General features: G+C 39.2%; 2 protein-coding genes across 2 annotated transcripts; both read left to right on the top strand.

The window, feature by feature from the left end:
• The first annotated feature begins 949 nt into the window (after positions 1-949).
• Positions 950-11,149, top strand: scaf4a (SR-related CTD-associated factor 4a). Its single transcript, XM_043250853.1, has 20 exons — positions 950-1,103; positions 3,480-3,563; positions 3,723-3,767; positions 3,852-4,013; positions 4,131-4,260; positions 5,316-5,458; positions 5,598-5,774; positions 5,941-6,029; positions 6,115-6,208; positions 6,969-7,121; positions 7,213-7,286; positions 7,369-7,559; positions 7,690-7,790; positions 7,875-7,988; positions 8,397-8,553; positions 8,634-8,737; positions 8,823-8,976; positions 9,320-9,400; positions 9,516-9,599; positions 9,712-11,149. Exons 1-20 carry the CDS (start codon positions 1,074-1,076, stop codon positions 10,572-10,574), a joined length of 3,030 nt encoding a protein of 1,009 aa, XP_043106788.1. The 5' UTR covers positions 950-1,073; the 3' UTR covers positions 10,575-11,149.
• Positions 11,150-11,856: 707 nt separating this feature from the next.
• Positions 11,857-14,259, top strand: sod1 (superoxide dismutase 1, soluble). The gene is made up of 5 exons (XM_043251148.1): positions 11,857-12,014; positions 12,953-13,049; positions 13,165-13,234; positions 13,708-13,825; positions 13,912-14,259. The coding sequence occupies exons 1-5, from the start codon at positions 11,943-11,945 to the stop codon at positions 14,017-14,019; spliced, it is 465 nt and encodes a 154-aa protein (XP_043107083.1). The 5' UTR covers positions 11,857-11,942; the 3' UTR covers positions 14,020-14,259.
• Positions 14,260-16,722: the final 2,463 nt, after the last annotated feature.

The raw sequence follows: 16,722 nt of genomic DNA, 5'->3' as shown, positions 1-16,722 counted from the left end.
TCATCTCGCAAACGCTTTGAAAATCAGCTGTTTCCTATTACAGACCTACAGCAAGTTTTAAGTGAATGCAGTTGCTCATGAAAGAGGGACTGAATCATCAGTTTTATCCGAACCGTCAAGGGCGGTGGGTGAACATCAGGCAGCCTTCAGCATTTGGAATAATAATGAGCAGAATTTAAGCCCGAAGGATTTGATAAACCATATGTAGCGCAGTGAAACCATATTTTCATGTTTTATAATCCAGGAACACAGAATTTATAATCATTATAATGTTTGGAGCACGCAAAACATATGGCTGTTTAATGCGTTTAATTTTTCATTGCAAGTCAAATGGGATCATCTTTAAATCATCTTCTGTGTAATAAAATATGTATGAATTAGTGTATATTTTAATCTATATGACTGGTTCACATTCTGTGCAAACAAGATGAAAATTATGGTTATAAGAGATCTTCATGATTGCTTGAACACTTGTTAAAGGAATAGTTCGCTCAAAAAAAAAAAAAAAAAAAAAAAAATCATGCATTTCTTTATTCTGCCAAACACAAAAGGAAGATATTTTGAAAGTTTGTAACCAGGTTGTTTTGGGTCACCTTTGACTCCCATGGTAGGTAAGAAAAATACTTTTTTTTCGAAATATCTTCCTTTGTTTTCGACAGAACAAAGAAATTCATACAGGTTTGGAAGTACTTGAGGGTGAGCGAATGATGATTTTCATTTACGAGTGAGCTGTTCCTTTAAGCTACATTTGATATATCCATCGCAGTGTGTTTCGATAGCAGTGTTTATTTGTGTTTGTTTCCTGGAAATCTGCATCATCGTGAAATCAAGCCTTATAGAAGCTAATAGGATTTTCGCTTTTGCCTGCGTTCTTCTCGCGCCATCTAGTGGCCGTTCGTTGGAACAGCGGTCTCTCAATCCCATCCTGCACCGCGAGTACCGCGCCGACTCCGAGTCCGAGCTGTCTGTCTGCTGCCAGGGGCGGACATGTTGGGGCGGCCTGCTGGAGGACAGCACCACACATATTTCTGATTTTACCGGAGAAACTTACTGCAAAGCAGAGACGGGACACCATGGATGCCGTCAACGCTTTTAACCACGAGGTGTGTGTGTGCTGAATAAGACGAAACGGCTGTAAAATGGCGGTTTTTTGAGCACAAGCGTTCAATGTGTTGCAACGGCCCAAGCCAGATGAAGGCCTCGGTGTTTAAAATGCGCAGTTGCATGTTGCCAGGTTGGATGTAGCTGTTCATACGAGTCCGTACTTTCGTAAATGTTAGAGTAGATGCTTAGATATGTGTATTATGGTGCTTTAAACGCCATAATAACAGGCCTAATCGTGTTAGAGGCAGCGTGGTCTGCAATTGGTCAGTTTGTCTCTTGGTTTCGGCTTTTTTCTACGCCTGATCTAGGATGCATGAATGCACTTTTGTGCTAAAGTTATAAGATGAGGTACAAACTAGTTCTCGTGTTGTTTACAGTCTCTCTCTCTCTCTCTCCCCCCCTCTCTCTCTCTCCCTCCTCCAGCGTAAGTTCATTCAGGGAGCATCTATAACCTGTCACAGTTCATCCTTCCAGGAACTTTATATCGCTGGCTAATAGTCGAGATATACAGTTGTGTCCACAAATGACTAATTGTCTAAAATTGTGACAGAAATAGCTGACTTATTTCACAAGAACATAATTTATTTACCACGAAAAGCCTCATTTTCTTAAAGCCCATGACGCTTTTTGCACCCCAAACAATGAAACTGTAGCCGCAAACGACCGATTTCTGTTCTGTGGCCTGAATGTTTTTGTTACTGTGCCTTTAAGAAACATGCAAATGGCTTGTGTTCATCGACCCTCCGCCTACTGTAGTCCGGTGTTTATCAGTAGACTCGCTTTGTGTGAGTGAGTGTGTAAATATGGACGATTATTTATCAAAGGGATAGTTAAAGATGTTGCTTTTTCCAAATTTATAGGTGACCTGTGTAGTGTCTGCGCCACAAACCTTACTAAATCGAAGATGGATAATGACTGTTTTCAAGCACGTTTTCGCACAGGCTCGCTAGTGTGTTATTGGTCAACCAAGTTGATATTCCCTCCCATAATCCACGCCATTGCTTCAGCGTCTTTATGTCGGGATAGTTAAATGTAGTGCAGAAAAAAACCCTCAGTGCTGATCAACTTTTACAGCAATCTTGGTTCCAGAAGTATTTTTCACATTTTACAGTCCTGTTCCTAATCCCAAACTCTGTATGTATTGTAGTAATAACAGCATACTAACTGTTGTAGGTAATAACTACGTACTAACCCTTGACCTACCCCCTAAACCTAACCATACCCCATGTAGTTACCTTATATTGCCAGTACGTTCTTTTTGGGGGGGTAAAACCATAATTTTACTTACAAGGTTACCTGCAGTAAAAGGTGTCAGACTTTGATTATTAATGAAAAATGCATAAACTACAGGGTTGAGTACATTGTGCATAAGTACATAGTATATAGTGTGTAATTTGTTACACAGTTATTGTAATTTTTAGTTGGGAGCTTCTGAATACATTTGAATGTACTTCACTACTTTTAGAAAAAGTATGCTTTGTATATTATACAAATAGGTGTTATGAATGAAATGTTAAATTCATCAGATATAGTTCCACTGCCATTCACATCCTCTCCCGTGGCTTCATGGGATAATAAAGTGTTTATGCACATCTCAGAATCCCACCAGAAGTACTAGGTCACTAGTACTAGGTTTTTTTTAATACTATGAATTCAGACGTTTTACTCTTTTAGTGTAATGTTTTGGTATACTATGTAATACAGAAGTACTTTAGATTTTATGATGTGTTTAGAAACCGTGCATTTTGTTTTTTATTTCTAAATATGCATATGCACATATATTAAAATAGGTCAGACTGCAGGAAGACCATAACATCCTTCACAGTCCTCCATTGTAAGTGGGCGGGTGTTAAAGAGTTATTTTGGTGTGATTTGTTTGATTAGTGGATTTTTTTTGTGACTTGGGTTTTTTCTCTGTATATTAAGATGACATACGGGGAAGTACTTCTTTATAAGTAATAAAGCAAGTCATTTATATAGATCTTTTCTTAATCTATACCAAAGCTGTTTTGCATGACAAGAGGAACAATTTGGTTAATGGTCTTTATAAGTTACATTTCAAAGCATATTCGATACAAAAAAAGAGATGGGATGAGTAGCATACTACTTTTGATATTGCTGTATTAAATTCTTTATGTATTTCATGCCCCATGGTGTAATACCACGATATCTAAAAAATAGCAATATCATGGGACTTTTCATGTTTTGTTAAAAAGAATATATCCACAAAACCTTGAGGTTGCTTCCACTATAACAAGTATTGCCAGCATTTCTAGGCTTTCGGTGTGAGGTTACCCATTTATGGAGTTTCTGTGTTTCACTTCAGCCTCACTTGCATCGCATGCCTTAACATTACTTTATGGCTCCATTTGCAGTTGTTCTCTTTGATGGACACCAAGCCTCCCATCTCGAGGGCCAAGATGATTTCCATCACCAAATCTGCCATAAAAGCCATTAAAGTAAGTTTATCTTGATGTTGAAGCAGCTCAGTAATCATACCCATCACAACTGATACCTAATGCTGTTGGGTTAAAATACAATACTTTGTGTGTGCTTTAGCACAGAGACACATTTGAAAACCTTCCATGCAATCTTTTTTTCCTTTTTGTGTCTTCCAGTTATATAAGCATGTTGTCCAAATTGTAGAAAAGTTCATAAAGAAGGTAGGTGCGCATCTTGTCTGCATTGAAGATGGATTGTTGATGGTTACGTTTATTTACTGAATGCTTTTTTTTTTTTTTGAACAGTGTAAACCTGAGTACAAAGTACCAGGGCTATACGTGGTGGATTCCATCGTCAGACAGTCACGGCATCAGTTTGGAGCAGATAAAGATGTGTTTGGACCTAGGTTCACCAAAAACATCACAGGAACATTTGAGAATCTTTGTTTGTGTCCCACAGAAGATAGGGTGAGAATTACCTGCCATTACACCTATGTGCTGCTGTTTTTTATTTCAGCTTTTTATTCCATACTCTTGTGTGATTTAAATGATTCTCACTTTATAATGCTTCTCTTTCTTCTTCAGAGTAAGATAGTGAGAGTGCTGAACCTGTGGCAGAAGAATGGAGTGTTTAAAATTGACGTAATCCAGCCTCTATTGGACATGGCGGCTGGATCCAGCAGCTCATCGGGCTTGGACAATGGACCTGATGGGGGTAAGACACTGACATTGTGAATATCTCATTTTAATGCACTTATCTGTTATGAGATTTGTTTTTGTGATACAAACTTGTCTTTCTGTAAGTATGCAAGTATGAACAGCAAGACAGTAGATAATGTTTGGGGTAAGTAAGATTTGTTTGAAAGAAGCTAATATTATTCAGCTATGAAACTATAAATTGAAAGCTTTATATTTGAAGTAAATTGTTATTTTGAAAATGTAATTAATCAAATGATTATGAACAAAATACAAAACAAGCAGCAGAAGGTTTTCTTATTTTTTTCTTAAGCACCAATTAAGGATTTTGGAATAATTCCTGGAGCAATGTCTGCTGACAATTCACCTTTACAAAAATAAATGTGTTTTTGACTGTAATGCAGTTAAAAATGTTATTTCAAAATTAGTGCTGTCAAGTAATTGATTGCATACAAAATAGGTTTTTGTGTATGAGTGCGTACTGTGTAATTATTATGTATATATAAACACATGCATGTATATATTTAAGAAAAACATTTTGTTTATATATTAAATAAAGTTATATAATAATATAAATGTATATACATGTAAATATTTCCAGGATACTGTATGTATCACTGATCTATATAAATCATAATACATTACACATACCTATGTTATGTAAACAAAATGTTTTATTTTGGATGTGATTAATCATTTGACAGCACTATTTAAAATAATAATAATTCAGAATCTTACCGTTTTGTTGTATGTTTGATTAAGTAAATGCAGCCTTTCCGAGCATAATTTTTTCACTTCTTTCACATTTAAAAAAATAAGTCTTACAGACTCCAAACATTTAAATTTTAGTGTAGATGTTTTATTAGTGTCTCTAAATTTAGCCTCAGTATCAAAATGGTTTGAGTTGCTAAATTTTTGTCTGTGGATTAGTTCAAATTGTTCATTGTATTGTATTGATTCATAACTCTGATACTACGATATTCCAGCATCATCAATTAAAATACGTTTTAAAATACCTGTTACATTTAATTTTAGAGTTTAGAGTTAAAGTTGATTGTCAGTGTGTTTCTGTAGCATCTCCACAGTCTCCGGTGAGGGAACAGGAGACTCATCCTGTGGTGTCGGCTAATTCTATCGCGGCAGCTGTGCCTCAGCTTCAGAACTCAGATGCCTTTGCGGCTGTTGCTCAGTTTATTCAGTCTTCTCAAGGACAGCAGGTTAGTCGACTGAGTGCATTTCCTGCATATCAGTTGCTTGGGAAGGACAAAACGCCTTGGGGTGTTTTTATTGCAAAAAATAGAAATCATTAAATAATTTTAGCCCATTCGGGATATTCACGTTCACCATCTTCTAAAGCTTCAGCAGATGCTACAGAACTTTCAGCCTCCAGAGAAACCTCAGTCTCCAGCTGGTGACAACAACAGGAGTCACCTCCACCTGCAGGCCCAGGCTATGACTGCCTCCTCCACCCTCACGCATCAGCACATCCATCATGCACCACAGCCTGTGGAGAAGAAAGCCACCTTCGACAAGGTGAAAAAAGAGATCAGTTGTGTTTTTTTCCAGCACTGACAATGCCCGATACATCAGGGACAGATTGCCCTAAAACCAACCCAATATAACAACCAACTCATTTATTTTGAAAATGTGTATGTTGGCCTAAAGTCACTGAGAATTCTCTTTCCTCTCCATTCTTCAGACGCTTCTGGACCGCTTTGACTATGACGATGAGCCAGAAGCAGGTGAGGAAGCAAAGAAGGATGAAACGCCATCTGTCCAACCTACTATGTAAGTAGCATCTCTTTTATATTTTGAACGCTGGTGTTTATCACCCGCTGAGCTTGTGCAGAGTTTTCAATTTATTTCTTTGCAGAGGTTTTCCTGAGCAGACCATCCCAGGATTTCCTCCAGCCAATCAGATGCAGCACTTTCAACAACATATGATGGCCATGTCACAGCGGCAACAGGTAAATTACTGTAGCCCTCTTATATGGAGGCATTAGATATGTTTCCATTCATCTATTCTTATGCACATTTTGGAATATTGTATAAACCCACGTATGGTATTTGTTTTATTTTCTGCAAAGAACAAAAAACTATTTTTAAGTGATCACTCACTACACCCACCCTTTTTTTTGATTTTTAAAAATGTGATCAAACAAGTGTAAATATTAACTATATAGGCTTTTTATGTGACTTGTGATTGGGATGAGGTAAACATCTTTTGAGTATTTTAACATTTAATGTTTGATTAATTGTTGAATTAAATACCCAAAACTTCAGTGGGTCCACCAGACCCAAATGCGCATATAAACTTCTACCTACATTTGAGTAGGATAAACTAAATCCAATAAGAAAAAATGTGCATAAACTATTATGGAAACACATTTAGCAACTAAATTCCTCTATGCTCATCAAAAGTCATTTCACAGGTCTGTCGTCATCGTATATTTGTATAATTGTCTTCCGAACAGCAGTATGCACCTACGGAAGCAAAGACTGCATTTGTGTTTTGTCCGCTTGCTCTTGAGGCACAAATTATTTATTATATGTATGAAAAACGTGACTTCTCCCAGTTTTCTTAGTGATCTTTACTGCCAGTTTACCAGAAAGTGAAGATTTTGTTCTTTTTGACTCATTGGATGTCTTTTTATGTAACATTCCAGTTTTATGCATAAGTTTAGTTCCAGTATTTAGAAGGAAACGTATTTCTGTTTGTATGCTTAGGGTGTTCTACCGTCAAATGGACAGGTCCAAGGCTTTGGTCTTATGCCCCCTCAGCCCTATTCAGACATGATGCCTCAGATGGGGCAGGCACATGCAGCTTTTCACCCTCAGAATGACAGCTTCAGTCAACACATGACTGGACATCAGCATCCGGTAAAATCATTTCTGAAATGAACAATTAAGCGATTCTCAACTGTTAATCTGCTGTAGAATTGAATTCTAATCTCTGATAACTATGGCACAGGAAATGATGAATTCAGATGCATCGGCTAGGCCTTACCCCGATGGCAAGAGGTCAAGGTCACGTTCAGGGTCGAGGTGCGTACAACACATCACTGTCTTTATGAACAACACTTGTCCTCGTGAAAAGATTAAATGTTGTTGTTGGGGTTTTTTTAAGATCTCCTAAAAGAAGAAGGTCTCGGTCCAATTCCCGTACCAGAAGAATGAGGCATCGGAGGTCGCGGTCACGCTCTCGAGAACGGCGGCGACAATCGCCTCGCTCGCGGTCTCAGGAAAGAAGAGACAGAGAAAAGGAAAGAGAACGAAGACAAAAAGGCCTTCCTACTGTAAAGAATAACACTCTCAGTGGTAAGCGAGGCTCACTACTAACCACTGGTCAACTGGATGCAGTCAGATCATATATATATATATATATATATATATATATATATATATAAGAAACCTTCCTAATACCAGTGTGAAAATGTGTCTCTTTCAGTGTGCAGTACTACTCTATGGGTGGGACAGCTGGATAAAAGAACACAGCAACAGGACGTGGCTTGTTTACTAGAGGAGTTTGGGCAAATTGATTCAATTAATGTATGTTCTTGAGAATTAGAGGAACATAAGATGATATTGGATTTTTGTGGTGAAGTCTAATTTGGTTTTGTCTGTTTTTGATAGATGATTCCTCCTCGTGGTTGTGCCTACATTGTCATGATTCATCGTCAGGATGCCTATCGAGCCCTGCAGAAACTAAGCAGAGGTCCATACAAAGTCAACCAGAAAGCCATTAAGGTATCAGATGGTTATTTTAGCAAATACTGATAAAAATGAAACCACATAAAAAGACTAAAACTTTTAAACTTAACTTTTGAAATGTTTTTAAAACAAGTTGGTAATCAAGACAATAATTTGCATAATATTTTTATTTTAAAGTATGACAATTAACATAGCTGTTTTAATAGTTTCTATAATGTAATTTGTTATATTGTCAAAGCTGAATGTTTGTCAGTCACATGATCCTTCAAATGTTACATGATAGAAAATTCTAAACAATGTAAATAGGCCTTAAATACCTACTATTTACCATCACACAGTATTAATATTTTTTAATAAAATCTTTATGAATTAAATATTTGGAACTTTTTTTTTTTCACTATTATAATAATAATGATTATTTATTATTATATAACTGTTTTTCAGATTGCCTGGGCTCTAAATAAGGGCATTAAGGCTGAATTTAAGCAGTATTGGGATGTGGAGTTGGGTGTAACCTATATACCATGGTCCAAAGTAAAGATGGAGGACCTTGATGTGTTTAGAGAAGGAGGGATGCTGGACCCTGATACTTTTGCACCAGGTACCTATTGCAACCTGTTAATAGTTTGGCTAGGCTTTGAGGTCATATTGTAATGTCTTTGTTTGCATGTCCATGTTTAGAATGGAGAAGCTCTCAGATTGAGCTGGACAAGGCTGAAGAATCGCAGAACGGCAGGCCTGAGATAGGAAAAGTGGAGGAGAGTCCAGGCGTAGTACCTATGCAGGTAACTAATAAAGCCCTGGTTCCTGTTTCTGTGTTTGTAAGTTTTGTCTTGTTTATACATTTTTCCTGCTTTTGTCCTTCTTCAGGTTCCTCCTGTTCAGCCTATGGGAACAGTCAGCGTCCCACCTCCAGGGTTCCCAGGACCCATGAACATCCCACCCCCTTCGTTCCCGCCTGGGGTTCCCCCAACCCCAGGTCCATTCATACGTCCAGGCTTTAACCCCATGCAGATGCCACCAGGTACAGAGATACTAATCACACAATGCTATTAAAGGGTTAATTCACCCCAAAATTAATATTCTGTCATAAATTACTCACCCTCATGTTAATTTAAACCCACAAGACCTTCATTCATCTTCAGAACACAAATTAAGATATTTTTGATGAGCTCAGAGAGTTATCCGACCCTCCATAGAGAGCAACACAACTGAAATGATCCAGGTCACAGAAATGTAGTAAATACATCTGTAAAACAGTCCATGTGACATTAGTGGCTAACCCTTTAAGTGTGGTATCAGACTAGATGTTTTGTTTTCAGAGAAGTATTGTACCAGTTACTAACATGTTTTATTGTTTGTTTCAGGATTTCTCCCCCCGGGTGCCATGCCTCCTCTGGGCACCACTGGGCCGCCTCCACCTGCAGCAGGGATCGGCATGCCTCCAGGTGGGCGGGCTTAATGAATAAACCTACCTAATTTAGATTTTAAAAGGCTCGTAAGCCAGTGTTTAGTTTTTTCAAGTTTCCCATCTGACCTGATTTTGTGTTTTTTCTGCTGCAGCTGGCAGCTCAGTTGAAGACTTGAATGATCCAGCAGGTATGGCCCCAAGAATCAACAGCGATGGAACAGAGGGATTCAACTCAGGTTGGTATTTTGCCTCTGTGTGTCATTAATTTAAAAATATTGTGAAATACTGTTTTAATATAGTCATTTTTATGTTTGGTCAAGTGATTTCATTATTTCATTAACTCTGCAGGAAACCAGGTGCCTCCTGGAGGTCCACCAGGGATGGGCATGCAGTCTCCACCAGGTCTTCTAGGTTCAAGGCCAGGTATGATGCCTCTCCAGCGGCCCCCAGGGATGCCGCTTCCACACATGCAGCGCTTCCCCATTCCACCTCCTCGACCTGGCATGCCACCCATCCCACCGCAGATGATGCCGCCTAGGGGTCCACCTCAGATGATGCACCGCGAGCCACCACCCGGGGGCTTCGGCATGCCACCCCCTCCTCATGGCATCAGGGGCCCCTTCCCCCCTCCTGGACCTCCTTTCATGAGGCCAAGTGGGCCCAGACCAGACGGGCCGAATGATCACGAGGTGAGGCCGTTTAGAGGCGAGCGCCCCAGTTTAGGGAGGGGCAGGGATCGAGAACAGGACTGGTATGGAGGGCGGCGCCCTTTCGGCGAGGGTCGTGGCGGTGAGAGGCCGGACAGTCGAGAACGATTTGGAGGCTGGCATGAGGAGCCGGAAAAACAAGGCGGATGGGACAGAGAGAGAGAACGCAGGGACTGGAGAAGAAGTCCGGATGGAGAAAGGGATCGGGACAGAGATAGGGGACGGGACGGTGAAGAGCGAACGAGGCGCTCTGCCGGAAGCAGAGAGAGGAGCACACGCTGGGATCGAGATGATAGACTCGATCGACTGGGTCTCGCCAGCGAGGAACCCAACGAGAGACTTGCAGCAAATACCAAGGAGCCCAGTGCAAACGCTACTAAAGAACTTCCTCAAGCCAAGTCAGATGTTCTAGCACCTTCCACCGCAGCCACAGCAGACTCTAAAGCCTCAGAACCTATAGCAGAGAACAAATCTGCTGAACAAACACATGCGGAAGAGTCATAGAGGCTTCTTTTATATGTCAAAACCACATGAGCTTCTCACATGTCAGTGCTAATCTTGAATACTGCTGGCTAGAAATCCAAGTCCAACTGTTGTGGGATGCTTTATGCATTTGATGCTTGGTTCTTCATCCCAAACCAAGTTTTTCAGACTTTATAAAGCATCTTTTGGCAAACGCGGAGCGTTGCCTTGTGAATTTATTGTCCCACCTCAATGAAGCTTGAATGTTGTATTAAAACTGAAGATAAGGAAAAGAAACAATTAATGATTCTGCTGTAAATATGCTAACATTACTCGAATAATGTTTGTAGATTTTGACTGGCCGTTTTTTTTTTTTTTTTTTTTTTTGGTTTTGTTTTTTTCTTTATAATGATATCCCTGTTGAGTTTCAGTAATGGAGACATTGACTAAAATAAGATATTAAGAACCTTTTGCTGTAATGTTTTTAACTTAATGTTTACAACATACAAAAAAAACCCACAATGTTTTTATAATTTTTAAGTTTTTGGAGATAGGAACTCCAAATATTTCAGTGATAGGAATTTGGTTTTAATAAAAATATTTTCATACCAAATGAATGAACTGACTAATATGCAAGTTGTTTTCAGGCTTTTTAACATTTGCCCAAGTGTTTTATAAGTATTTGTGCCAACTATTCGTAAGGTTATCAAGTTTAAAGGTCATCAATAAACATATTACTGTTTACTGGGCCTTATGGCATATGCAACCATATTGTGGTATTTATCTTGTGACTCTACTTCCAAACCATTCGTTATGGTTTGAATAGGACATCTATATCTATATGAATAGGTCTTGACTGTGGAGGACTGCCATGTGACTGTATGTCAAGGTCAAAGTGACAACCATGTGCTTTGATTTATCAATTGCAATATTTTCTACATCAGCGTAACACATTACAAATTTTCATGAGGTTGGTATACAAGTACAATAATTTAAAGCACACAAACATCTACTGTAAATATTTTACTGTAGTTGTGCTATGATAAACGTATAAGACGTTTTTCTCCAGTCCATGAAACATTTTAACCTACATAAATACTGAAACAAATACGGAGAGAAGCATACACTAAAAAAGAATTAAAAGCAATAGAACTATTTTAGAAATTGTTTGAAATGAATAATTTCAATTAATTAGAAATTTTTATTGAAAAAGAAGTCGCCAAGTATAAAAATGTGAGGACTTTACGTCACTTCCATGTGACAGCGTGACACGCCAGACTTTGACCCAATCACCGTCGACGAGCCTCTTCTGCCACTTGATTGGTCAGCTCGACTCACGCGCCTCCTATCTCTTATCAAACACGATCCGTTTCTTTCACTCTCACTCACAACTTTACAACCAAAAGTAGCATGGCGAAGAAGGCCGTTTGTGTACTTAAAGGCGCCGGGGATGTGACAGGCACCGTTTTTTTCGAGCAAGAGGTAAAAGGTGTTGTTTTTGCGGCGCTTGTTATGATGTTCCTGTAGCCGGAGAGCAGCTAGCTAGCCTGCAGCTACGGCGCGTCAAATATGTTCTCCATAATTTAAGAGTCCACGCATTTGCTTGGCATGCTTAGGTAGTTGAATTGAATTTGCTGTGCAGAATTTATGTACACACTGATGTAGAAATTTGATATTAAATTCCAGTGGCCTGTTCATGATTTCACTTGTTGACTGTACAATGTTACATTGCATAAATGCGTCAGAACCCTTCAGAGCAGCTCAGCAATGAACTTTGATACGATGGCGGGTCTGCGTCCAGTATGCGCACCTTGCACACCTGTGCTAATTATTTGCACGAAGCACGCATGCATGCGAATGTTGAAACTATGCATTTGCAGCGCTCTGAAGCGTTTGGTGGCAGACATCTCTTTTCAAATTCTTGCGAAACTAGAAGGGATACGTTTGCTGAGTCATGCTCCTCTGTCTGTTTGTTTGCTGTCACACATTAAATGCTGGCAGAGCCTCAAACTGTACTGGTATAAAAGCATTTAATTTCTCTTCAAACGTGTAGTGTATTCAGTGTGTTTTCCAATTCAAGTATCTAAACATCATTTTAATCAAGTAAAAAAAAAATGAGTTTGATTTAAAACCCCAGACAAAAGCATTGAGGAAGAACGTCACTTCCTATAGTGTGTTTGCTAGATAAAGTAAAAATTAGATGTCAAAGCTATTTGTAAAAATATAAATAAATCAGAATTAATTAGACCTATTTTACAGTAAGCATTTGACAGGTGGTTTTATTTAACTTGCATTGTTGATGCAATCCCTGCTAATCGATCCCGTGACTTTGTGTTGCTTGCACCAAGCTTAACATGCTTCTGTTATTTTGAAGGGTTATGAAACCATCACTGACCAAACGAGTGATCTGTTTGTTTTAGAATGAGAAGTCTTCAGTGAAGCTCTCGGGTGAAATCACTGGCCTTACTCCAGGAAAGCATGGTTTCCATGTCCATGCTTTTGGAGACAACACAAACGGTAAGCACCAGTACATGTTCATTCCTTTACGACTCGGAAGACCTTAACCCTTTTTACCTTAACCCTCCTAGATATATCTTTATTTTGGACATTAAACCATTTTGTTTCCTCACAGGCTGCATCAGTGCAGGTCCGCACTTCAACCCTTACAATAAAGATCACGGTGGGCCAGATGCTGGTGTCAGGTGAGTTTATCAGCGTGCTGTACGGCGCGACCCCTTTACGTGTTTCCTAATCTCTGTATGTAGTGAAAAGCTCAGTTTTATGATCTAATCGTGTTCTAGGTAACAGTACAAACTCTACCTGCCCGCAAAGTAGTCAGATCTCTATATCTGAAGAGCAGTACCTCCTAAACGGTGTCCTGTTACTTTGTATTCAGTAAGAAGAGTTAAGAGTTGATCAGCTGAGCTATAAATGTGATGATTATTTTGAATCCACAGTAAATGACAACTGATAGCAAAACGGTCCCAAATACAGAACTTTGAGATCGAATGAAAATGAGTACATTTCAAGCTTTTAAGAGCATTATAGGAACATGGGGAACACATCACATCCAAAGAAATCGCAATGAGCTTTGTTACTTTTGATATATAACAGTCTCCAATATATGCCGGGTTGTAGCAAATGTTTAATTGCTGCAATGCGCTGTGTCCCGCAGACACGTTGGAGACCTTGGTAACGTGATAGCTGCTGACAACGGTGTTGCAAAAATTGACATTGAGGATAAATTGGTGACCCTGTCAGGTGAACACTCTGTCATTGGGAGGACCATGGTGGTAAGTCAACAACTCTGTGGATTTATAATCAGCAGCATATCTAATGGCAATAACCACCTGGCCTCACTGTGTATATTCTGCTCTAGATCCATGAAAAAGAGGATGACTTGGGTCAAGGAGGCAATGAAGAAAGTCTTAAAACTGGCAACGCTGGAGGTCGTCTGGCCTGTGGCGTTATAGGCATCACTCAGTGAAGTCCAGCTCTAATCAAAGACTTGGCTTCGAAATTATAGAGACCAATGTGTATCGCCCCTCTCCGTAAGCACTTAGCCAACTGACGATTGCATCTATTTTTACAAGTTAATGTTTAAGGAAATATACTTTAGCCATAAAAAGCTGTTTTGTCCGCACATGTCTATGTGGGCACGATCTGCCTTCGTGATGTCCGTTTCCTTTGATCTCTGCTTTATTCAATAAAGATCGAGCAGACTGGATATGCGTCTCTCTTTATGAACTACACTTTTGAGCTGGGGGAGGGGTTAACTGCTAGATTATTAAAACATTTAGCTTGTTGAAGGGGGGGGGGAAGGAATGTAAAATACAAAAATGATATATAATCACATGCGTATACACAAGAAATGCTAAAATAACTGCTGTTTCTGGGATCAAATGTCTTTGAAAAACTGGAAGATTTTTATTTGCCAGTTCTTTACTACAGTAACACTTTTCTCTATCATTAAAAGTGAAAGCTGCTGGAAGAGGGTTCCTTTTTGTTGTTTTCATGTGGCAGCTATGGTATTTTGGAAACTGGTTACCATAGTAAATGTATTTAAGGGAGGTCGTTGCTGAGAATACAACACTAGATGGCAGACTTTTCTTGCGTTACCGTGGGTCAGACCTAAAAGTACCTTCATGAAAGCAATTTTAGGTAGTTTGCAATGCTTGACAGTGCTTACTTGAATTATTACTTCATAACACCTTATGCGTTTGCTTTGTAAGATTTTTTCATTCTCGGAGAACACAGTTTAGCAAGTCGGTCTCTAGCTCGGCCAGGTTGAGAGACCAGCACAGACAACTAACCTTAGGCTTTTAAGATATTTTTAAAATAACTTACATATCCGTATAATCCTTCAGAGTCGTTCTATGAATATGATTTTTAAATGGGTGGTCTCGCCCTTGACATTTGACTCTATATTTGAAACTGCTATTAAACAGCTGCGCCCGGTGCAGGCCAGATTTCGCAGATGGCCAGCGGACTGCTGCTGAAATTACATGCTCCAAAACCTCTTTCTCTTTTAATGGGGCAGCCTCCCATGTGAAGAAACTTGGCATTTCTAGTTTCCTCTCCAGAGAAAATGAGATTCCCCCGAGAACCAAGACCTGCAAAGACCCACAGATGAGTTTCACAGTTCAAATACCAACCAATATTGCACCCAAAATACAAGTGTTTTTTGATGTTAAAATGTACAAAAACTTGGTGTTCTCTGTCTTTATTCCGCATGCATTACAGTTTGCACATTTCATACCCCGTGCGTTCAATCCAGATGGGAGTAAAAATACGGCGATCGTGTGATAAATTATTTCTGATGTAATTTATTGTGAGTAATACGTTTCTCTGTCTCTTTCATTACAGGTGCAGCAGCAACAAGGCCTTAAAATGCATTGAGGAAGTACAATCATGGTCCTCACATGGACAAATTTCCAGAAGCAGACAGAATCACTGGAGCGTGATGAGTCAAAACGCTGGTATAAATAGCATCGGCAAGGCGGATCATGAATAATGAAGGAGCCGCCCGTCCCAGGAGCGCAAGTCATAGGCCTCACATAATGCCAACACACACTAACAGGGTCTTCTGTCTTACACAAAGCATCTCCACTCTAATAAATGCTTCAGAGCCTTTCATCGTCTGGGTGGGCTGGACGGCCAGACTTTAAAGTGGCACCTACAAAGACCGACTTTGTATGTGAGATTGCACACATGTATAGGCTACTGACTTTGACCTGCTATTTGGCACAGATGGCAAACATGCATGAAAACCACATACATGTCCCTCGTTTGGCTTGCTCTCGCACGTGCTTGAGGATACTTATTGTTTTGGTTGTATGAAGGCTTAGCTTGAGGCGTAGTAGTAGAAATTGAGTCTGCTCTAAACCCAAAGTTTTCCTCTTAAAATCTCAGCAAACGTGCTACAGCAAGAATTCATGAGCAGACAGATATTTTCTGCATCATTTTAGTATTGCTATGTATTACATTATATGTGTGTGTATGAATAATTTTATATTATCCACCTTATTTTTCAACGCTAAAGAAATGTTTTCTATTAATGTGTGAGACGCGAAAACAGTGCACTCCAAAGCAGTTAGTTTAAATTATGATAATAAATTAAAACAATATGCTAAAGCACATCAGTTTGCAATATCAATCAAATAGATCAATAGAGCAAATACCTTTTTTTAAGCAGAATTGAATTTTGTTTGCATAGCTGAAATAATATTTTTATATATCACTTTAATTCAATATTAGGATTATTATTAATAATCAATACTGTATAAAATGTTATAGAGATAAAGGTGACGTCACTTGACTTGATCGAAAAGTACAATTTGTCCTACCGCCGATACAGTTTTTAGACACACAGAGAAAGTGTGTACTTCACATGTATATATACAGTACGCACGTATTAAAGTGTTACGTTTATAATTCCTATTCCCCGCCTCTAGTTCACTCACGCGTTTGAAGATGAGAGTCACATGGAAACGGTATCCCCACACAGTGTCTTTAGATGCACACATCAGATTTCACACACTATAGCAGGTAATCCGGGCATTTCGTGCATACAGAAAATACTATGCCGAGCATACATACTGGGTACTGCAGAATGATAGCATGACATTTCGAACACAGCCTACATTTCTTTAACAAATCTCACTGAGCCCAATTTAATTCAACAATGAAG

This window comes from Puntigrus tetrazona, chromosome 10 (genome assembly GCF_018831695.1).
Source record: "Puntigrus tetrazona isolate hp1 chromosome 10, ASM1883169v1, whole genome shotgun sequence".
Lineage (NCBI taxonomy): Eukaryota > Metazoa > Chordata > Actinopteri > Cypriniformes > Cyprinidae > Puntigrus > Puntigrus tetrazona.
This window is presented reverse-complemented; position numbering and strand designations above follow the sequence as displayed.

What these genes read in the sequence shown, in the direction of transcription:
- sod1 (XM_043251148.1), top strand. Translation starts at nt 11,943, where the DNA reads ATGGCGAAGAAGGCCGTTTGTGTACTTAAAGGCGCCGGGGATGTGACA. An exon ending in CCGTTTTTTTCGAGCAAGAG is followed by an intron (nt 12,015 to 12,952) that starts GTAAAAGGTGTT and finishes TGTTTGTTTTAG; the next exon opens with AATGAGAAGTCTTCAGTGAA. An exon ending in GGGCCAGATGCTGGTGTCAG is followed by an intron (nt 13,235 to 13,707) that starts GTGAGTTTATCA and finishes TGTGTCCCGCAG; the next exon opens with ACACGTTGGAGACCTTGGTA.
- scaf4a (XM_043250853.1), top strand. Translation starts at nt 1,074, where the DNA reads ATGGATGCCGTCAACGCTTTTAACCACGAG. An exon ending in AGTCTTCTCAAGGACAGCAG is followed by an intron (nt 5,459 to 5,597) that starts GTTAGTCGACTG and finishes CATCTTCTAAAG; the next exon opens with CTTCAGCAGATGCTACAGAA. An exon ending in CCATCTGTCCAACCTACTAT is followed by an intron (nt 6,030 to 6,114) that starts GTAAGTAGCATC and finishes ATTTCTTTGCAG; the next exon opens with AGGTTTTCCTGAGCAGACCA.